We start from the raw sequence: 19,305 nt of genomic DNA, 5'->3' as shown, positions 1-19,305 counted from the left end.
TGCTTCAGTCCTGGACTGGAGTTCTTGCTTTCATTCTTTCCCCTGCCTTTCTTTAATCCTCATTCCCCATCAGGCTCGAACCTTTTCAGCTGGCAGGTTCTTCTAAGTGGTGCCCAACATGGGGCCTGAAGACAGGGACACCACTGGATTGGAAAGGAGTGCTTGGGAAAAGAAAAAAAGGAGCAATGAATCATATAATAAAAATGGGACAAGGTAATAGTCGTATGCTTTTTGAACATATGCTGCAAAATATGTTTTGTGCTCGGGGAGCCAAAGTTAGTCAGCAGCAACCTAGTAATTTCTTGGAATTTATAGAAAAACTCTGTCCTTGGTTCTCAGAAGAGGGAACTGTCGATTTAATAACCTGGCAAAGGGTAGGGACTAAGCTTCAAGATTATGATGATGTCCATGGGCCGGGTAAAGTACCAGTAGAAGCTTTTAGTTTGTGAGTTTTAGTTAGAGACAGTTTAGATTCTAGACATGAAAGAGATAAAGTTCAATCAAATACAGTTAAAGCCAAAGGACTGCTTCCCGGCACGGACTTAGAAAATGAAACTAAGCCTTCTGTTCTTCCTGAGGAGCCAGAGTCTGAATTTAAGCTCTTATTTAGAGAAGAAGAATGTTGTCTTGGTCATTTAGATTCAGATCATGAAGCAGAATTAGAGAAGGAGGTGGCAAAAGATCATCAAGAGGAGGGCTTTCCACCTTTTATAGCTTTTACTAAATCTGAGGGTGAACAAAAAGAAACATATTCAGAGGAGGTGCAACGTTTGCAAAGCATGGTTGAGTCACTGTCTTTACAAGTACAGCAATTTCAGGGAAAGCATGCTCCAGGAAATCCAGTCACTCCCAATCTTCCTGCTGTAATGAAACCTCCCATTATAGCTGTAGTGTTGAAACCTGCGGGTGAGTTTCATCCTTTATCTTTGATTTGGCCTTCTGTCTCGCTCCTACAAGCCATTCTTGCAGGAGAGGCACAATATCAAGAAATGAGGCAGCAATTACACTTTGATCCTGCCATTTATGCTCAAGTTAATGCCGCAGCTAGGAGGGCTTAATATAAACTACCATCTACCGGGAGAAAGACTGAAAATTTGTCAAAAATTAGACAAGGACCTGATGAACTATATCAAAACTTTGTGGACAGATTATTACAAGCTGCTAGCAGATTGCTGAAAGATTCAGAATCAGGATTTCTAGTTGTAAAACAATGGGCTTACACCTCATTGGAAGATTATACTGGAGAATTAAGGCATCTCTTTGACATTTTAAAAGGAGATCCAGATCCAAATTCTGTACATCAGTTAACAGATGAGGGACATAAGGCATTAGTCTTAGTAGAGCATGCTATTGAAAAACAACAAATTCAATATATAGATTATTCTCAGGGATGGGCTGCATATGTTCTGGCCACTGAACATACTCCAACTGCAGTTTTATGTCAAGAAGGATTTCTATTGTGGCTACATTTACCTGTTTCTCCTGCTAGAGTGTTGACTCCTTATTATGAAGTGGTAGCTTGTTTAATTCAAATGGCTCAAGTAAAGTATAGAAAATATTTTGGGAAGGAGCCGACTGTTATAGGGGTTCCTTTTATAAAGCAACAAGTAGATTGGCTATTTCAAAATGTGGATTTTTGGGCTATTGCTTTTGCACATTATCTTGGTATATAGATAATCATTACCCTAAAGACAAATTGTTGCAATTTTCAAATTCTCATCCTTTTATTTTCCCATGCACAGTCAGGGCAGAGCCTATTGAAGGTGCTTTAGTTGTGTTTACAGATGGATTCTCTAATGGCAGAGCAGCATATGTTATTCAAGAACAGTCTTATTCATTTTCTACTCCCCCAGCATCAGCATAAGTAGTGGAACTTAGAGCTGTAGCTACAGTATTTAATGTTTTAGCTGCAACTCCATTTAACTTGTATACTGATAGTCAATCTACAGGTGCTTGAGACTGTGTTTTATATTGAAACTGCCAATACACAAGTGCAAGATTTGTTTAATCAAATACAAAGATGCATGCATGCTCACTCTTATTCTTGTTTTGTAGGTTACATATGAACTCATTCAGGCTTTCCAGCTCCTTTAGCATTGGGAAATAATATGGCAGATAAAGCCACAGATAATAGGCATATCTCAATTGGAATTATCTCAAAGATCTCATAATTTACACCATCGAAATAGTCAAAGTTTCAAATTACTAGAGAAGCTGCTAGACAAATTGTGTGACAGTGTAATACCTGTCCTGAATATCACTCAGTTCCTCAGTATGGAGTAAACCCCAGAGGATTGAAACCAAATCATCTGTGGAAGATGGATGTAACTCATATTCCTGAATTTGGAAAATTAAAATATGTTCATGTATCCATTGATACTTACTCAGGATTTCTGATGGCTACAGCACAGACTGGGGAAGATACTAAACATGTCATAGCACATTGCATCAAATGTTTTGCTGTAGCAGGTATACCATTAATCATAAAGACAGATAATGGTACAGGTTACACTAGTCAATCTTTTCAGCACTTTTGTGCCCAATTATCAATTGTTCATAAAACAGGGATCCCTTATAACCCTCAGGGACAAGGAATTGTTGAATGTGCTAATGGAACTTTAAAAATCAATTACAAAAAATACAAAAGGGGGAGTTATACCCTTGATCATCACAGGATGCTTTAAATCATGTACTCTTTATTTAAAAATTTTTTAAATGTGGATGCGTCTGGTTATTCCACTGCAGACAGATTATGGCATCCTAGAACACTGAACACTTATGCTCAGGTTAGATGGAAGAACCCCACTGATAGACAATGGCATGGCCCTGACCCAGTATTAATATGGGGATGAGGGCATGTTTGTATTTTCCCACAGGATGCAAACAATGCCAGGTGGCTGCCAGAGAGGTTGGTCTGGTTTATGGGGATTGAACATCAGAAGAATGATGCCTCTGCTATTGATGATGTGGATTCAACTCCCAATGATCCACAGTGAGCTGTGTTGGACTTATGTTCCTGACCCACCCATCTTACACCCAGAAACTTGGAAAGATAGAGAAATTATAGTCTTGGTATGTTGTGTAATGCCTCTGGAACTGAAAGGCATGTTAAGGACTGGTCAGGAAATCCTGGAGCAGAAGGGAGTGGTAAATGGAACAATGACTCTGCTGGACTTTGGTGTTCTAATGAGGGTTTCCAACAGACTTACCTATGGAAAGTTGCTGCAGCCATGGGAGGAGTGAGCATCACCTCCCCCAGGAATGACAGTTCATGCCTCCCAAAGGACAGGGTCATGGCTTGTGCTATTCCACCCTATGCTATGTTAATGAGAGATATAAATATTACTTGGACTATTACATGGACTGAATAAATGTTCAATGTTACATGTTAATAGTTGTACTTTATCTAATTGTGTTTCAGAATCATCTTCTGATAGAATTATAAATTTTAAGCAACCAGCATTTGTTATGATTCCTGTTAAAGTAATGAGGCCTTGGTATTCAGACAAGGAAATACAAGTGTTACAGTGAGTAAAGAATTCTTTGAGTTGACTGGAAAGAATGATAGAAAAAAAAAGAGTGATAGGATTGATGATTGCAGGCATCCTAGCTTTTATTACATTGTTAGCTTACTGCTACAACTTCAGCTGTTGCTTTGTCACAAGAAGCTCAGACTGCACATTTTGTTAATGAATTATCAAGAAATGTTTTTATCACTCTAGGAACTCAAGTAGATATAGATAGAAAATTGGAACAAAAAATAGAAGCTCTGTATGATGTGGTTATGTATTTGGGCAAAGAGATACTAGGGTTGAAAGTTAGAACTTGTTTGGAGTATCATGCAGATTATCAATGGATTTGTGTTACTTCTAAAAAATATGACAGTCAATGGCATTGGGAAAAGATAAAAATGCATTTAAGAGGTATTTGGCATAATGATAATATTTCCTTGGATCTGATTTGGTTGCATTTAGAGATTTTGACTTTGCAAAATAATCATCTTACTTTTGATGCAGCTAAGGCTGCCAATGACTTAATGTCTGCATTTAAGTCTGCCTTGCCTAGATGGAAGTTTCTCACTTCTTGGATAGGAAGCTTTGCTGCTACAGGTGTTGGTCTTTTGCTTATTCTGTGCCTCCTTCCCTTACTTGTTAAACGCCTTTTGAGATCCCTTATGGACATCCGTGCAGAAGTGCATGGGATACAACTACAGACCTGACCCTCGCTTCCGGAGGCATTATCTTAAAGTAGTCAGTGATGGGTAAGATTCTCTGGAGTTAGGTCAACCTAAGACAGGGAATGAATGATGGGATTCATGCACCAATGATGGGTAAGGCCTAAATATCATAGAGGACAACCTAAGACAGGCACAGTCTTTCTGCACCAAGGTCCAGAAGAGCCTGGTTTAATAAAAAATAAAAAAGGGGGAGCTGTCGGGGGCCATTGGGCTGGCCTTGAATCTGTAGCATTGGGCTGTTTGGCAACAAGACTTTTGCATTTGCAAGTAAGCAAGATTGTGTACATTCAGTGTTATTGGCAAGAGCTGACCATTCCTTGAATCTTTATGCTTGTATTGCTGGGAACAGAGGGTTTGTTTCTCTCCCAACCTTGGAATAATCTTTTGTACTGAGAAGTGGTCAACGTACATAACTCTGTAACAGAAAGAAGTTGTTTTAATAGAAACTTGTGTGAAGGTCATGGAATTTTTGTACATGGGCAAACTGTTTGCAAGAAGATATTAAAAAGGACTGCTGAGAAATAAACAGTGCTTCAGTCTGGACTGGAGTCCTTGCTTTCATTCTTTCTCCTGTCTTTCTTTAATCCTCACTCCCCATGAGGCTCAAACCTTTTCAGCCAGTAGGTTCTGACAATCTAAAATATAATATAATATAATATAATATAATATAATATAATATGATTATAAAATATTCTTTGTTGTTTTATAAATTTCTTTTTTTTTTTAGTTTTAAAATGTCCACTTTATTCCATGACATGTACCAGATTATCATTTACATCTGAGGAAGAGATGACCCATGTATCTAATTATGATAACACTAAGAAATATAATCCAATTTTATACATTTCCAGGCATCCTCAGATAAGTGTACCACAATGAAGAAATATGGATATCACTACTACATTATACATAAAAGGGAAGTATCAATAAGCTTCAAAAAGTAGCAAATTCATCTGTTCCTTAAAATATGGGTATGCAATTGTTACAAAGCCATAGTAAGTAGTTTTATAAAATGTACTTTTATGTTACTCTGCTGTTACACTGGTCAGAACATTTTCACAGGGCTTTTTTGGGACTACAGTCAATGATCAGAACACATAATATCGTGGTCCAGCTCTCTAAAGAACAGTCACTACACAAAGTGGACACCCTCGCACATGTGCACAAATCTGCGTGGAAAAGTACTACGTTTTACACATAGAATTGCGGACTTTCCTCCCCTTTCTCGTGTCTTGAGAAATGACGTGCACTGTACTTTGCCAAAAGCCACGCTTGCCCTCTGGCAGCACCATGCTGCTGCTGTTACGTGGTGAAGGGAAGGCCAGAACTACAAAGGTGGAGGTGGGAGTGAATTTTTATTGGGAAGGGAAGTTGCCAACTCAAACAGCAGCAAATGAAGAATGAATAAGGAAACTTCCTGTTGTCCCAGACAAACATGACCTCCAAAATATGTGACATAGGAGGCATTTGGATTTGTGACCCCAAGCCCAGCTACATTAAGTGCTTTCCCATTCAACCTAATACTTCTGGATTCCTACTAAAAAGGAATATGCAGTAAGAGCATCAAAAAGCTGCTTTCTGAAAGGAGATCCCCAAACAAGAGTCAGGGACGGAATGTAGAAATTAAGAAGTCATGTGGAACACTCTAAATTGTAATTGACTACATTTTCATATCTTCACAGTAATACAAAACACAGTCACTTGGTAGAACTGGTTCAGATTACTTAAATACCAAATACATTTTTAGTGCTCTACATAGGTGTCTGGAAGTTACTCATGTTTATCTGAAATGAAGCTATTAATACTTTTCTACAGCAGTAACTGCACACCAGGAAGTCCAAGACAAACACAAGTCAAGGAATGGAGTTTTCCCAAAGCTGCAGTGTGAAAAGACTATAAACAGTTGGTTCCATACACATGAATGGGTTTCTCTGCTATAGGAAATCTGAGAGGAGTAAGGAATGGAGATGTAAAAAGGTTTTCTTGACGGGAAGGAGGAGGACACCCTGTGTGCCTTCAGTTTTCGGCACCCTCTGCTGCCTCACGTTCTTCTCCTGCCCTGTCTGAAGTCCACAATGTTGAGTTGTCCCTAAGCAGCGGCATGATGAGGGCGCTGTCCTCGTAGGAGTCTTCATTCAGTGTGTCAGGTTCAGCGATGGCCGCATCAGAAGCCGTCTCAGCCAGTGTGCAGGCAAGCTCCGGGTTATTAAGGAGCTCACAGTAAAATACAGAAAAGTTAAGAGCCAGGCCCAGGCGAATTGGATGCGTGGGCTGCATCTCTTTCTTGCTTATAGCAAATGCCTCTTGGTAAGCTCCTTGAGAATTATCTATCGTTTGTTTGCGATCATCACCACATGCAACTTCAGCAAGGTATCAGAAATAATCTCCCTTCATTTTCAGATAGAAGACCTTACTCTCTGGATTAGTTGCATTGGCAATCAAATACTTATCCAACAATTCCAGGACCGTGGTGCAAATCGACCTCAGCTCCGACTTCACTTTGTCCCAATAGTCCTTAATCAGCTGCAACTTCATGTCGGAGGTGTCGGTTTTCTGCACAATGCTGGAGATGACCCTCCAGGCGGACCTGCGACCCCCGACCACGGTCTTGTAGGCCACCGAGAGCAGATTGCGCTCCGCGTTGGTCAGCTCGGCGCCCTGCTCTGTCATGGCCTTCAAGCAGGTGGCCATGTCGTCCTAACACTCGGCTTGCTCGGCCAGCTTGGCCTTCTGGATCAGCTCGGTTTTATCCATGGTGCCGAGGGGCGAGGACGAGGCAAGAGAACCAGCGCCGACCTGGATCCGGGGGAGTCCTTCCACTCTCCGCGGCCGCTGCGTGACTCCCACCACTTTGATCAGATCTTTTCTTTTCTTGTTTTTTCTTTTTCTTTTCTTTTTTTTTTTTTTTTGGTGGGGGGAGGCTTTAGCGGAGGACCCTCTCGTCTCATCCTATCCCGAAGCCCTGTTTTATAAATTTCTTACCACAGGCATAGGAAATCCTTTAAGGATAATTATCCCAGTTGTTAATTGTCTATATTTGAATCATGTGGGTCACCAAAAGTTGACTGCTAGTGTTAGGAAGAATGTTTCTTGGCCATGCTTATTCTAAATTTGCAACCAGAGCAAATTCACCTAGGTAACAACTGTCCCAAATGCCCCATCTGATTGATTACCTTAGGCATGCATAGGCCAGTTCCTCCCTGTCTCTTCTGGAGAACAAATCCTGCCTACAGGGAGTTTGTACTCTGCTGTATAGTTCCACCATGTACACCTGGGAAGTCTTTCTTAATCCAGTATTGCCTGTTTCTGGGGTTGGCAAGAAAAACACTTGGTCACTTGATGCAAATTGTACTCTGCAACCTGCATTGTTGAAAGTAACAATTTGGCCTCCATCTGGATTTACTTTGTCTTATTTATCAACTGATTAAGACATCAAGTGAAAAATAGTTATTTTATGGAAATTTCTCCAACATATCCAATAATCCAAAATCACAACTCTATCCCTTAGGTGCAGGGTGATTCTAGAGTAAGTTATTTACCCTCCCTGAGTCTTCTTGTTTATCATGAGAAGGTAAATGTGAAAATAAAAGAAAGTAAATGTGGGCTCTCTTTGTCTATAATAAGATAAATATGGGCCTGGGGAGTTAGTGTAGTTGGTAAAGTAATTGCTGTACAAACATGAGACCCTAAGTCAATCCCCAGAACCCAAGTTAAAAAAAATAATAAAGCAAAGCATAGTAGTATGTGCCTGTAATTCCAGCACTGAGAAGGCCAAGATAGGTGGATCCCTGGGATTTGTTGGTTAGCCAGTCTAGCCTACTTGGCAAATTCCAGACCAGTAAGATACCCAGTCACAAGAAAATGTAGAAACATCTGAGGAGTAGTACCTAAGATTGTCCTCTGGCATACACACACACATGCACATACATATACACACATATAAAAGATGTAAATGTAGAAATGTTTAAGACTTTACTTTTGAGAACAGTGTGGTGGTTTGACTCAGGTGTCCCCCATAAACTTAGGTGTGCCGAATGCTAGGTTCCCAGATGATGGAGATTTGGTAATTAATGCCTCCTGGAGGGAATGTATTGTTGGGGGTGAGCTTATGGGTGTTATAGCCAGCTTCCCCTTGCCAGTGCTCTCCTGTTGTTATTGTCCATCTTATGTTGACCAGGGCAGTGATGTCAACCCTCTGTTTATGTCATCATTTTTTTATGCCATCAGGGAGCTTCTCCCTTGAGCCCATAAGCCAAAAATAAACCTCTTTTTTCCCACAGACTGCTCTTGGTCAGGTGATTTCTACCATCAATGTGAACCTGATTGCAACAAACAGTTTAGGTTAATAGCAGAGACAAGTATATCTCATTGTTCCTATCCATATATAGCATCCTTCATTAACAAAGTCCTCCACACAAATTATATATTTATTAAAATTGATAAAATCTGTATGGATACCTTATATTACTTAGAGTCCGTATTTTAAATTAGTTTATTCTTGGTGTTGTATATTCTACAGATTTAAACAAATGTATTTCAGCATGTATCCACAATGCAAAGTATTTTCACTGTTTTAAAAATCTCCTATGTTCCTCCTCTTCATACATACATAAACACACACAGCCCTTGGAAGTCACTCATGTCACATCATTGTTTCCATAGGTTTTCCTTTCTAGAATGTCATATGGTTGAAATTGCTACTGGGGAATTTCTTTTTGGATGTTTTTAGGTTCTTGGTGTCTTACTCCAAGAATTGAAGAAAGGCATCCACAAATAGTGAAATAGTAAGAAACTTTATTAAGAGGAAAGGAACAATAATGATTTGAAAATCTGCTAAATGGGCAGTGGGCCATTGATAGAAAAAGGACTAAAAGGTGCCAGGAAGTGATCTGGGCTCTTTTTATAGAATTGTTAGGAACATAGTTTAGGTGGTCCTCGGATTTGATTGACAGATTAGGGTTTAATCATACATATTCCCAGTTATACATAGAAAAAAAAAGATATTAAATAGGGACTTCTAACCTAAAAGTTCACTTAGAGCACGACTTACATTACTATGCATGTATACAAAACCAGTTCAGAGGCTGGATGGCCCCCTGCTGTTCCCGTCCTAATCTATGTAACAACAATCCGATCAGGAATCGATCATGAATAATGGCCACCAAGGGGAGGAGAAAACTAGTTCAATATGTACAATGGAATGTATGTGTATTGGAACCTAGTTCATTGTGTGGAGTGGAGTGTGTGCATAGAAAACTGGTTCATTGTGTGGAGTAGATTGTATGTACATTGAATACAGGTGGGGATCCCAAGTTCCAAAAGGTTGCTAGGTGCATTGTTTAGGAAATGGGTGTGCTTACTGCTCAGGCCAACAGTGCTCCAGGTAGCTAAACTATTCCCTATGCTTGTCTGCCTCAGGATTATATGTGCGTAGCCTTTCAAATTAGCTTCTTTGACTGAGTAACATATGCTTTATGGTTCTTTCGTGTATTTTAAAGTGTGCATTCCTCATTTCTTTTTAGAGTTCAATGATATTCCATTGCCCAAATGTGAGACAGTCTACTTACTCATTCACATACTAAATAACATCTTATTTACTAACCTCATCCTTCTCATCTGATCATGATTTAGGATTTAAATTATAGAGTGTAAGTGTTAATGACTCCCATGTATATTAGGAACCCAATAAATTTTATTTAAAACAAAGGTTAAAAATCAGAGGTGGTGGTGTATGCCTGTAATCCCAGCTCTTGGGAGGTAGAGGCAGGAGAATCAGGTGTTCAAGGTTATCCTCAACTACATAGTGAGCTTGAGGCTGGCTTGAACTACATAATACTTGTCTAGATTAGTAAATCCAAGGTTGAATTATCAAATATGTATTGGACTTCATTAAGTCATGTGCTTGCAAAGTTAGACTTTCTGTATTTAAACCAGACTATCTACTCACTACCTGGTGAAGCTCCTTAGGTGTTAGTTTACTAGTCTGAAAATATGAGTAATAATATAATTTAGTTAATATGTTTTTTTTACAAGAATTCAATGCCACAAAAGCACTGAGAACTTTAAACAGAATGCCTGCAACACAGTAAGCACTCAGGAAATGTGCCGTCACCATCAATGACTGAGCTATTATTCTCTTAACATTTGGCCTATTACTATCGCCAACTACCTACATTCAATGTCAGTATGAGATTAAAGTTTTGGTTTTTTTCTTTCCAGGGGTGGTTTGAGGTAAGGTCTCATTCTGGCTCAGGCTAACATACAACTCATTATGTAGTCTCAGGGTGGCCTAGAACTCTCGGTACTCCTCCTACCTCTGTCTCCCAAGTGCTAGGATTAAAGGCGTGCACCACCACACACTCAGCTGAGTTTAAAGTTTTTGAGAAATGACAGATATGAGAGATAATGTATTTTTTAATTTTACTAATTATTTAATTACTATCTTCTGATTAAACAGAATATAATAAGTGAAATAAGTAGTCCATCTAAGCTTTATTCTGAAAACAGCATTATGAGTCATAAGAAAAGCATAAAATAATATTTCTCAGCTGTATAATATAACCCAACAGAGCAACTACATAGAAAGAGTGAATAAGGATGCATTCCAAAAGATTCAAAAAGGAAACTGAAATAGTAATTTATATGTAATATATAATTAGATATTATATAATATGTATATATTGATATATATTATATATAATATATGATTTTATATATATGTTTATACATTTAGATTTTTAGGTATAGTAACACATGCCCATAATCCCAGCACTTAAGAGTCTGTGTCAGGAGAACCACAAGGAATCACAAGTTTGAAGCCCACCTGGGAAGGGTTGCTGGTTCCAGATAAACCTGGTTATATAACATGTATATGACAAAAAATGTCCCCATCCATCAGGAATTTTTTTTTAAGTTCAAATGTAAAGCCACTTAGAAAATATTGTTTCTTTTCTCCCCCTTTTTAGACTGAAAAACTACAGAATTTGTGTAACATTTTGTTAGATTCTGATGATAAAGGAATTTGTTATCTCATATTCTCTTGGAGATTGTTCCATTGCACAAACATTTCAGAGGAGAGGACAATCTGATGGCAGCATTGCAATTTCAAATGTACATACACTTTCATTAACATTTCTGTCCGTGTGGAAATTTGTGCAGACAAAAATGCCATGAAAGAATATTTCTTGCAACATTCTCTTTGTGTGTGGGAGAAACAGAAATGAGAGTAGGGAAATATTTGTAACTTCCATACATCTACTATTTTCTGAAATGTCTTTCTAAGCACCCTAAACAGGATCCCATTTTTACAAAATCAAAGTGTTTTGTACATACATGTTCACCTGTGCATTGAGAGGTGTCTGAATTGGAACACATCAAATCATGACAGTGATTACACCTGGAGAGAATGGAGAGGGTGAGAAACATACTTGATTTTTACTTGATGCATATATTACTGCTAATCGAAGAAATAAGTGTGTACTGCTTAAATGAAGGGAAAACAAGAGGCTGCATCTCAAAAGGCTTGGGCAAGGAGACACCATCCCTGCCTTACCTGTATCTGAGCTTCTGTGGGCTTCATTCCTAGGGCTCCTGGGATCAGCTGAGTTACCAAGTCATTGCCACCAATACTGATATTAGAAACAATGCCTTGTTGGCCCCACTCCCCAGAGAAGGCAGCAAGGTTGGACAGTGACACACTTGGGACTACCTGCTAATGCAAACCGTGGGATCCATGCAGAGGCATGTGATAAAATCTCACCTCCCAACATCTTCCTCAGTCACGCCCTCTGGCCTCTGACAAGCATAAGCACCTTAAGTCCACTAGGCATCCCTGGAGTCTCTACACCTCCAACTTGTGCCTGATGCTTTTCTTGCTCCTATGCTGAGCAAATTCCTTTGTCTTCCCTGAGGGTTGGATCCCTATACCTGCCAAAATAAGCACGAAGATTCACACTGCCTAAGGGGAGATGGACGCACCAGGCACAGCCCATTCTGTTGAGGCTAAAAGGCCTCAGTAAGGTGAAGATTTGCTTGCAGAGGGCTGCATGCCAGCACACAACTGTTTCTCGATATATTGGACAACTCTTAGACAAAGTCTTGGGAATTTCTGAAGGGATGACCCTCTCTCTTAAAATTCATCCTTTGTATAATAATGTGAGTATTTTAAAGTTTGTTTTTGACCCTGATATCTTTTGTCTATTGTTCTCCTTCATGGTGTCATCTTTGCATTGTCCTAATATATGCTATTTTTAAATTAAAACCTACCCACAAAAGCATGGATGATTTACAGAGCCAAGGTCTTTCATAGAAATTTTCTCTGAGTAAGGGAAATAACTAATGAAATTCCAGTCAGTTTCAATCATTTGGGGAGTATCTATGGATAAACAAAGTTGGGTAACTCAGAAATTAATCCTGCACATAGCTGTTTCTTTTGTCTGTTCTTTACTAACTGACTCGGACTTTTCTTGCCAATTCTGGGAATCAACAATCAAACAGGGAATTTCAGGGAAAATGCCTTCTCTATTTACTAAGGACAGCCTATGGATCAAATTGGCAGCAATTGAATTCTGGGGTAGGGAGTCCACATTCCTTCAGGAATGTAGAGCAAACAGCTTATAGCTGTTTCTTAAGACTTTTAAGGACCCATTATGTCTATGCCTTGTCTATTTTTTTTTAAATAAAGCAAGCATTATTTTTCCTATTTCCCAGTTAAGGATAACAAGTAGTTTTCCTAAGATATCAAAAGATTTTCACGGCATACCTGGCACCAAAGTTTAAATGTTCCATTTCCTGGACCAGTTTCTATCCAGGCACACCATGCTGTTGCTTTTCCACACCATTTTAGAGTGAGATTATTTACTTCCCACCTCCTTACTTACCCACAGTAAATTCATGTCCTTGACCCACAAGGGGATGATGTGCTGATGTCTGCAATGGATCAGGCAAGATCATCCCTTCCAGCTTTGAGGAAGACAAGCAGGGCTCCAAAGCTCTAGGTAGCTCACCCTCCAACTACTTCTCGGGCCTAATGGAGCTTTCCACAGATCCATATGGCATAATGCCCCAGGTAGCAGGATAACTGTCAAATACAATGTAGTCCATTCTTATACCTTTCCTAAGACTTGTTTTCTAAACTATGAACTCAAGGCCAACTGATATCCAGCCCTGAAGCCTAGAGTTGTGGACTTTTGTTTCAAGTTCATTTATACTTACTGGCTGTTTCTTAAAATTATTTTATTTTTATTTATTTAAGACAGAGAAACAGGAAGAGAGAGGGAGAGAGGAGGAAGGGAATGCCAGGGCATGCAGCTGCTGTAAATGAACTCCTGATGCATGTGCCACCTTGTGCATCTGGCTTACATGGGTCCTGGGGAATCGAACCTGGGTTCTTTGGCTTTGTAGGCAAGTACCTTAATGGCTAAGCCATCTCTCCAGCCCTGGGTGTGGTGTTTTGAATCAGATGTCCTCCATAAACTCATGTGTTCTAAATGCTTGGTCCTCCATCGATGGCAAATTGGTAGGTTGAGCCTTGTTTGAGGAGATGTATTTATGTGTATATTTTGAGGTTTATTAGCCCTTAGCTTGCCAGTGTTAGTTCAGCTCACATTCACTGCTGTTTTCCACTTGGTGTGGGGTGAAGACTCTGTTCATGCCACACTTTCCCCTGCCATCATGAAGCTTCCCCTTGAGACTATAAGCCAAAATAAAGCCTTTCTTCCCACAAGCTGCTTTTGGTTGGGTGCTTTGTCCCTGCCACAGCACAGGCTAACAGTGGAAGACAGGCACAGCAGGACTAGGGGCTATGGATGTCAATGGGTGAGTTAGAATAGAAAGCACATCACTTCTGAGTTAGACAGTTCATGGCCATCCTGCTCCAACCCTTTTCTTATGAGCTTGGGAAACTTAACTCATTTTCTAGTCCCCAAGTTCATGATCTGAAAATTGAGAATAATATCTCCGCTTTAGTTTGATAATGAGGATTAAAGTAGACAAAGTGATCATGAGCACATACGAGCCAATTCATAGGATAATACAATGGGAAAATGAAGAGGAAAGTAAGAACTGGAGTTGAGAGGGAGAACCTAAGAAGTGGCATAGTCTAGTAGTTAAGAATATAGGCTTTGGGAGTTGGAGCTATGGCTTAGCAGGTAAGGCGCTTGCCTGCAAAGCCAAAGGACCTCAGTTCCATTCCCCAGAACCCACATAAGCCAGATGTACAAGGAGGTGCAAGCATCTGGAGTTCATTTACAAGGCTGGAGGCTCTGGCACACCCATTCTCTCTCTCTCTCTCTCTCTCTCTCTCTCTCTCTTTCTCTCTCTCCCTATTTCTACATATCTCTCTCTCAAATAAATAAAAATTAAAAAAAATTTAAAAATATAGACTTTGAAATCAGATGGACCTGAATTCATTCCAGTTCTACTGTTTACTTGAAGTCCTTGAACATATCACAGAACCCTTTGAGCTTCAATGTCTTAATATATACAGTGGGGATACTAATCACAGAATTGCAGTGACTAATCATATGAAAAATGTACAAAATCCTTAGGCTGATTTGTGACATAGTAAATACTCAACAGTTGTGGCCACCACTTTTGGTTCTCATTTGACATCATACCACATTGAAATCAGTTAAGGATATTCAAATTTGTATTATGAACCACAACATTTTTATAATTTAAAAAAGTAAAATTTTTCTCTTGAGCTGGACCATGGTAGCATCCTATAACTTAAAGCATTAAGGCAGACAGACCAAGAGCAACAAATAAATCCAGTCTGTGTCATGGAGGAGCTAAGACCATGAGATAGTCAGATACACATGACCAGATACTCAGATCCAGTCACCACTTAATACTGTCACTTGAAGAAAATGTTTTCACCTCATTCAGCTGTTATTTCTCATCTGTGCAGTAAAGACGACAAGTGATTACTGCAACAACACATGTCTAGAATTGACCTGGGATTGCTATAAGGACTATAGGAAGTGATAAACATCAAAGTGTATAACATAGAAGTGATTCTTAGTTCTTGGCACTTTTTCTTACAACATCAAAGTTTCAAAGTCTAATAATCCTTTTTTTTTTTTTCTCTTTTTGGTTTTTTGAGGTAGGGTTTCACTCTAGCTCAGGCTGACATGGAATTCACTATGTAGTCTTACTGTAGCCTCAAACTTATGGCGATCCTCCTACCTCTGCCTCCTGAGTGCTGGGATTAAAGGTGTGCACCACCACACCCAGCTTCAAAGACTAATAGTTCTTTTAATAGCTATGGACATAGATTAGTTATGGACTGGCAGCTCCAGTCCACCCCTGCCCCCCAAAACTCTATTTCACTATTACTTCTGATCAGACAAAATTAGGTTATCCTGTGACTCCAGACTAACAGGACTTTGTTGAGTTGTGGAAAACACACTTTTAAAGACATTGACAAAGTTCACAGGAGAGATACCCTGATGGCAGAAAAAATATCATAGATTGTGTTTAACATGACTGAAAATGCAATGAGAAAAATTCCAGCATTTACTGAAAAATTTTCCAGAACCAATTACTCTCATTTTATCCTCCTAACAAATTTAAGGGTAAGGTACTATTCACATCGCATTACAGAGATGAGAAAACTGAGGCTAGGCTTCTAAACACGGCATAGTGTTACATTAGCATCAGTGCTGCCATGTTGAATAGTCTTATACTGTGAGATTCTAGAAGACAAAACTCATTCTAGTGGACAGAAATGAAAGGCAATATTGCTGTAGATTCTCTCATGTATTAACTTCCCATAGAAGAAAACTCTGACTTCCTGCCACTGAAAGCATTTAAGAAGAAGGATGCTCACTTTCCATGGTCCTAAAAAGGAGGCTGAGAATTGAGTGAAAGGCTAGAATAAACATATATCTAGAATAAATATAAATATATAAGTAGAATAAATATTGGGGTATTTTTAGTTTTTGCTCATTATATACCTTAAGGTAGACCTACTCATGATTTGTTTCCTTTTGTTTTATGAGACAAGTCTTTATCCTATATAGTCCAGGCTGACCTGAGTGCTTGGATTACTGGCATATGACACTATGCCCAGCTTAATGACCTATGTACTTTTACAAATTGGCATGTAAAATTATTCATTGGATATTTAATAAAATGTATGATATGTTTTAGCTTTGAAACATGAAACTTTACATTATTTCTTAAAAGCATCCAATGTTATCTAATCACTAGAGTTATTTGATGCATCACACAGTTTTTATTTTGTAATTCTTTTTGATAACCTCCATACATATGCACAATGAATCCTGATAATAATTTTCTTCCATCACCTTTCTTTGTCCTCCTTCTCCTATCACCATCACACCATTTTTTAAAATTTTTTTGTTCATTTTTATTTATTTATTTGAGAGTGAAAGAGAGAGCGAAAGAGAGAGAGAAAGAGGCAGAGAGCGAGAGAGAGAATGGGCACGCCAGGGCTTCCAGCCACTGCAAACGAGCTCCAGACGCATGCACCCCCTTGTGCATCTAACTAATGTGGGTCCTGGGGAATCAAGCCTCGAACCAGGGTCCTTGGGCTTCACAGGCAAGTGCTTAACCATTAAGCCATCTCTCCAGCCCAACATCACACCATTTTTAAATGCAAGAAGGCCATCATGAAAATCTATATGTTTTACAATACTTCTTTTTAATCTACACACATACTTTCATCCTTCCCCATATACACATCTTAACTTATAATAATATTTTATGGTGGAAATATTTTATAATTACTTATCTTACTTTCTACAATGAAGAATATAAAGTCAAAGTTAATTTCTTGTGACTATAAAATTTTGCCATGAGCCGGGCGTGGTGGCGCACGCCTTTAATCCCAGCACTTGGGAGGCAGAGGTAGGAGGATCACCATGAGTTCAAGGCCACCCTGAGACTACAGAGTTAATTCCAGGTCAGCCTGGACCAGAGTGAGACCCTACCTCGAAAAACCAAAAAAAAAAAAAAAAAAAAAAAATTTTGCCATGAATAAATGCTTTTAGATTGGGGAGTTGTGCTCTATAATGGTTAATAACATAACTATTGGATCGTAATAAACATAATTTAAATTTAAATGTATGAGCTTAACTTTTCTATACCACTGTCTAATTTATAAAAATAAAAAAAAATAATAATCTTCATGGGGTAATTGCAATATTTACATAAGATTGAGCATAAAAATCCCTGATTCAAGATAAGTAATGTGAGCTATGGTGATAGTGATGATGTCATTGATAATGAAAAAATATTCAGTACTTGATTATTTTATCAACACTGTGTTGTATCATTTTTTCAAGGTAGGGCCTCACTCTAGCCCAGGCTGACCTGGAATCACTCTGTAGTCTCAAGGTGGCCTCGAACTCATGGTGATCCTCCTACCTCTGCCTCCTGAGTGCTGGAATTAAAGGTATGTGCCACCATGCCCGGCAAATATAGGTTTATTTACTTATTTATTTAGGAGAGAAAGAGAGAAAAAGGGAGGGAAAGAATAGGCCGTTAGCCACTGCAAATGAACTCCAGATGCATGCACCACCATATGCATCTGGCTTACATGGGTTCTGGGTAATTGAACCTGAGTCCTTTGCAGGCAAGTGCCTTAGCCACTAAGCCATCTCTTCAGCTGGGTATTGTATTTCATACTGATTTTCAATGGTAAAGGTTACTAAACAGTCAGCTTATATTTCCAAGTATATGAAAATTATCCTTTTTGTTTCTACAGCAACAGATGGACAATATCAGCTGGACCAGTGTGTCCCATTTTGTTCTCTTGGGCATTTCTACACACCCAGATGAACAGATACCACTCTTCCTTCTTTTTCTTTTCATGTACACAATAAACATTTCTGGCAATTTTGCCATCATTGCACTCATTATCTCAGCTCCTCACCTCCACACCCCCATGTACATTTTCCTCAGTAACTTGGCTTTGGCAGATATCTGCTTCACCTCTACCACTGTCCCCAAGATGCTGCTGAATATTTTCTCAACTACAAAGGCCATTTCCTACATGGGCTGCTTAGCCCAGACTTATTTTTTTATTTGCTTTGCAGCCATGGAAAATTTCCTTTTGGCTGTGATGGCCTATGACAGGTACATCGCCATCTGCCACCCTCTCTGTTACCCCACAAAACTTACCAGAACGGTGTGTGCACACATGGTGGCTCTGTGTCATATCCTCTCCCACCTTCATGCACTACTGCACACCTTTCTCATGGGCCGACTGGTCTTCTGTGCAGATAACAGGATCCCCCACTTCTTCTGTGACCTCTATCCTCTGATGAAGATCTCCTGCTCCAGCACCCACCTCAACACCTTGATGATTCACACAGAAGGGGTCATTGTCATCAATGGAGCTCTGGCCTTCATCATTGCCTCCTACACCTTTATCATCTCAGTGGTCCTTCGGATCCCCTCAGCCAAAGGCAAATGGAGAGCCTTTTCTACCTGCGGCTCCCACCTCACTGTGGTGGCCATATTCTATGGTACCCTCACATGGGTCTACTTCAGGCCCCTTTCCAGCTATTCAGTGACTAATGGTCGCATTGTGACTGTCATGTACACAGTGGTGACTCCCATGTTGAACCCCTTCATCTATAGCCTGAGGAATGGGGATGTCAAAGAAGCCTTCAAGAAGATGATGAGAAGAATGTAGCCTTTTATCTTTGGATACAACTACAAACACAGTCTGAGTTTTAACAATTACTAAGGAAATCATTTTGGCCCTCACAAATGTTTCCTACAGAACAATCCAGAAAGGTTAAGGCAGGAAGATTGTAAGTTTAAGACCTGCCTAGGTAACTTAGTCAGATTCTGCCTCGAAATTAAATTAAATAGAAGGTTAGCGATATAGCTCAGTGGTAGAATGCTTGCCTGGCATGAACAAGACCCTAGGCTCAATCATCAGTATTGAAAAAAAAAATCTAAAGTACATTTCAAGGATTTTATCATTATGTATTTGCCCCCATAAACCAAGACACATGAAACAAAAAAACAATCACCATGTATAAACCACTAGCATGTTTTAACTATGGTTGAAGATAGTCTATAAGCATGTA

At 39.3% G+C, this 19,305-nt stretch overlaps 1 protein-coding gene and 1 pseudogene across 1 annotated transcript; one reads left to right on the top strand and one right to left on the bottom strand.

Annotated features, from left to right (window-relative positions):
* Positions 1–6,253: 6,253 nt before the first annotated feature.
* LOC101609305 lies at positions 6,254–6,991 on the bottom strand (annotated as a pseudogene).
* Positions 6,992–17,975: 10,984 nt separating this feature from the next.
* LOC101611600 (olfactory receptor 1Q1) lies at positions 17,976–18,902 on the top strand. The gene has a single exon (XM_004662703.2). The coding sequence runs from the start codon at positions 17,976–17,978 to the stop codon at positions 18,900–18,902; it is 927 nt and encodes a 308-aa protein (XP_004662760.2).
* Positions 18,903–19,305: the final 403 nt, after the last annotated feature.

Source organism: Jaculus jaculus, chromosome 1 (assembly GCF_020740685.1).
Source record: "Jaculus jaculus isolate mJacJac1 chromosome 1, mJacJac1.mat.Y.cur, whole genome shotgun sequence".
Lineage (NCBI taxonomy): Eukaryota > Metazoa > Chordata > Mammalia > Rodentia > Dipodidae > Jaculus > Jaculus jaculus.
Note: the sequence above shows the minus strand (reverse complement) of the source record. Positions and strands in the feature narration are given on the sequence as shown.

Bases quoted from the DNA above. Each gene is read 5' to 3' on its own strand.
- LOC101611600 (XM_004662703.2), top strand. From the start codon at position 17,976: ATGGACAATATCAGCTGGACCAGTGTGTCCCATTTTGTTCTCTTGGGC.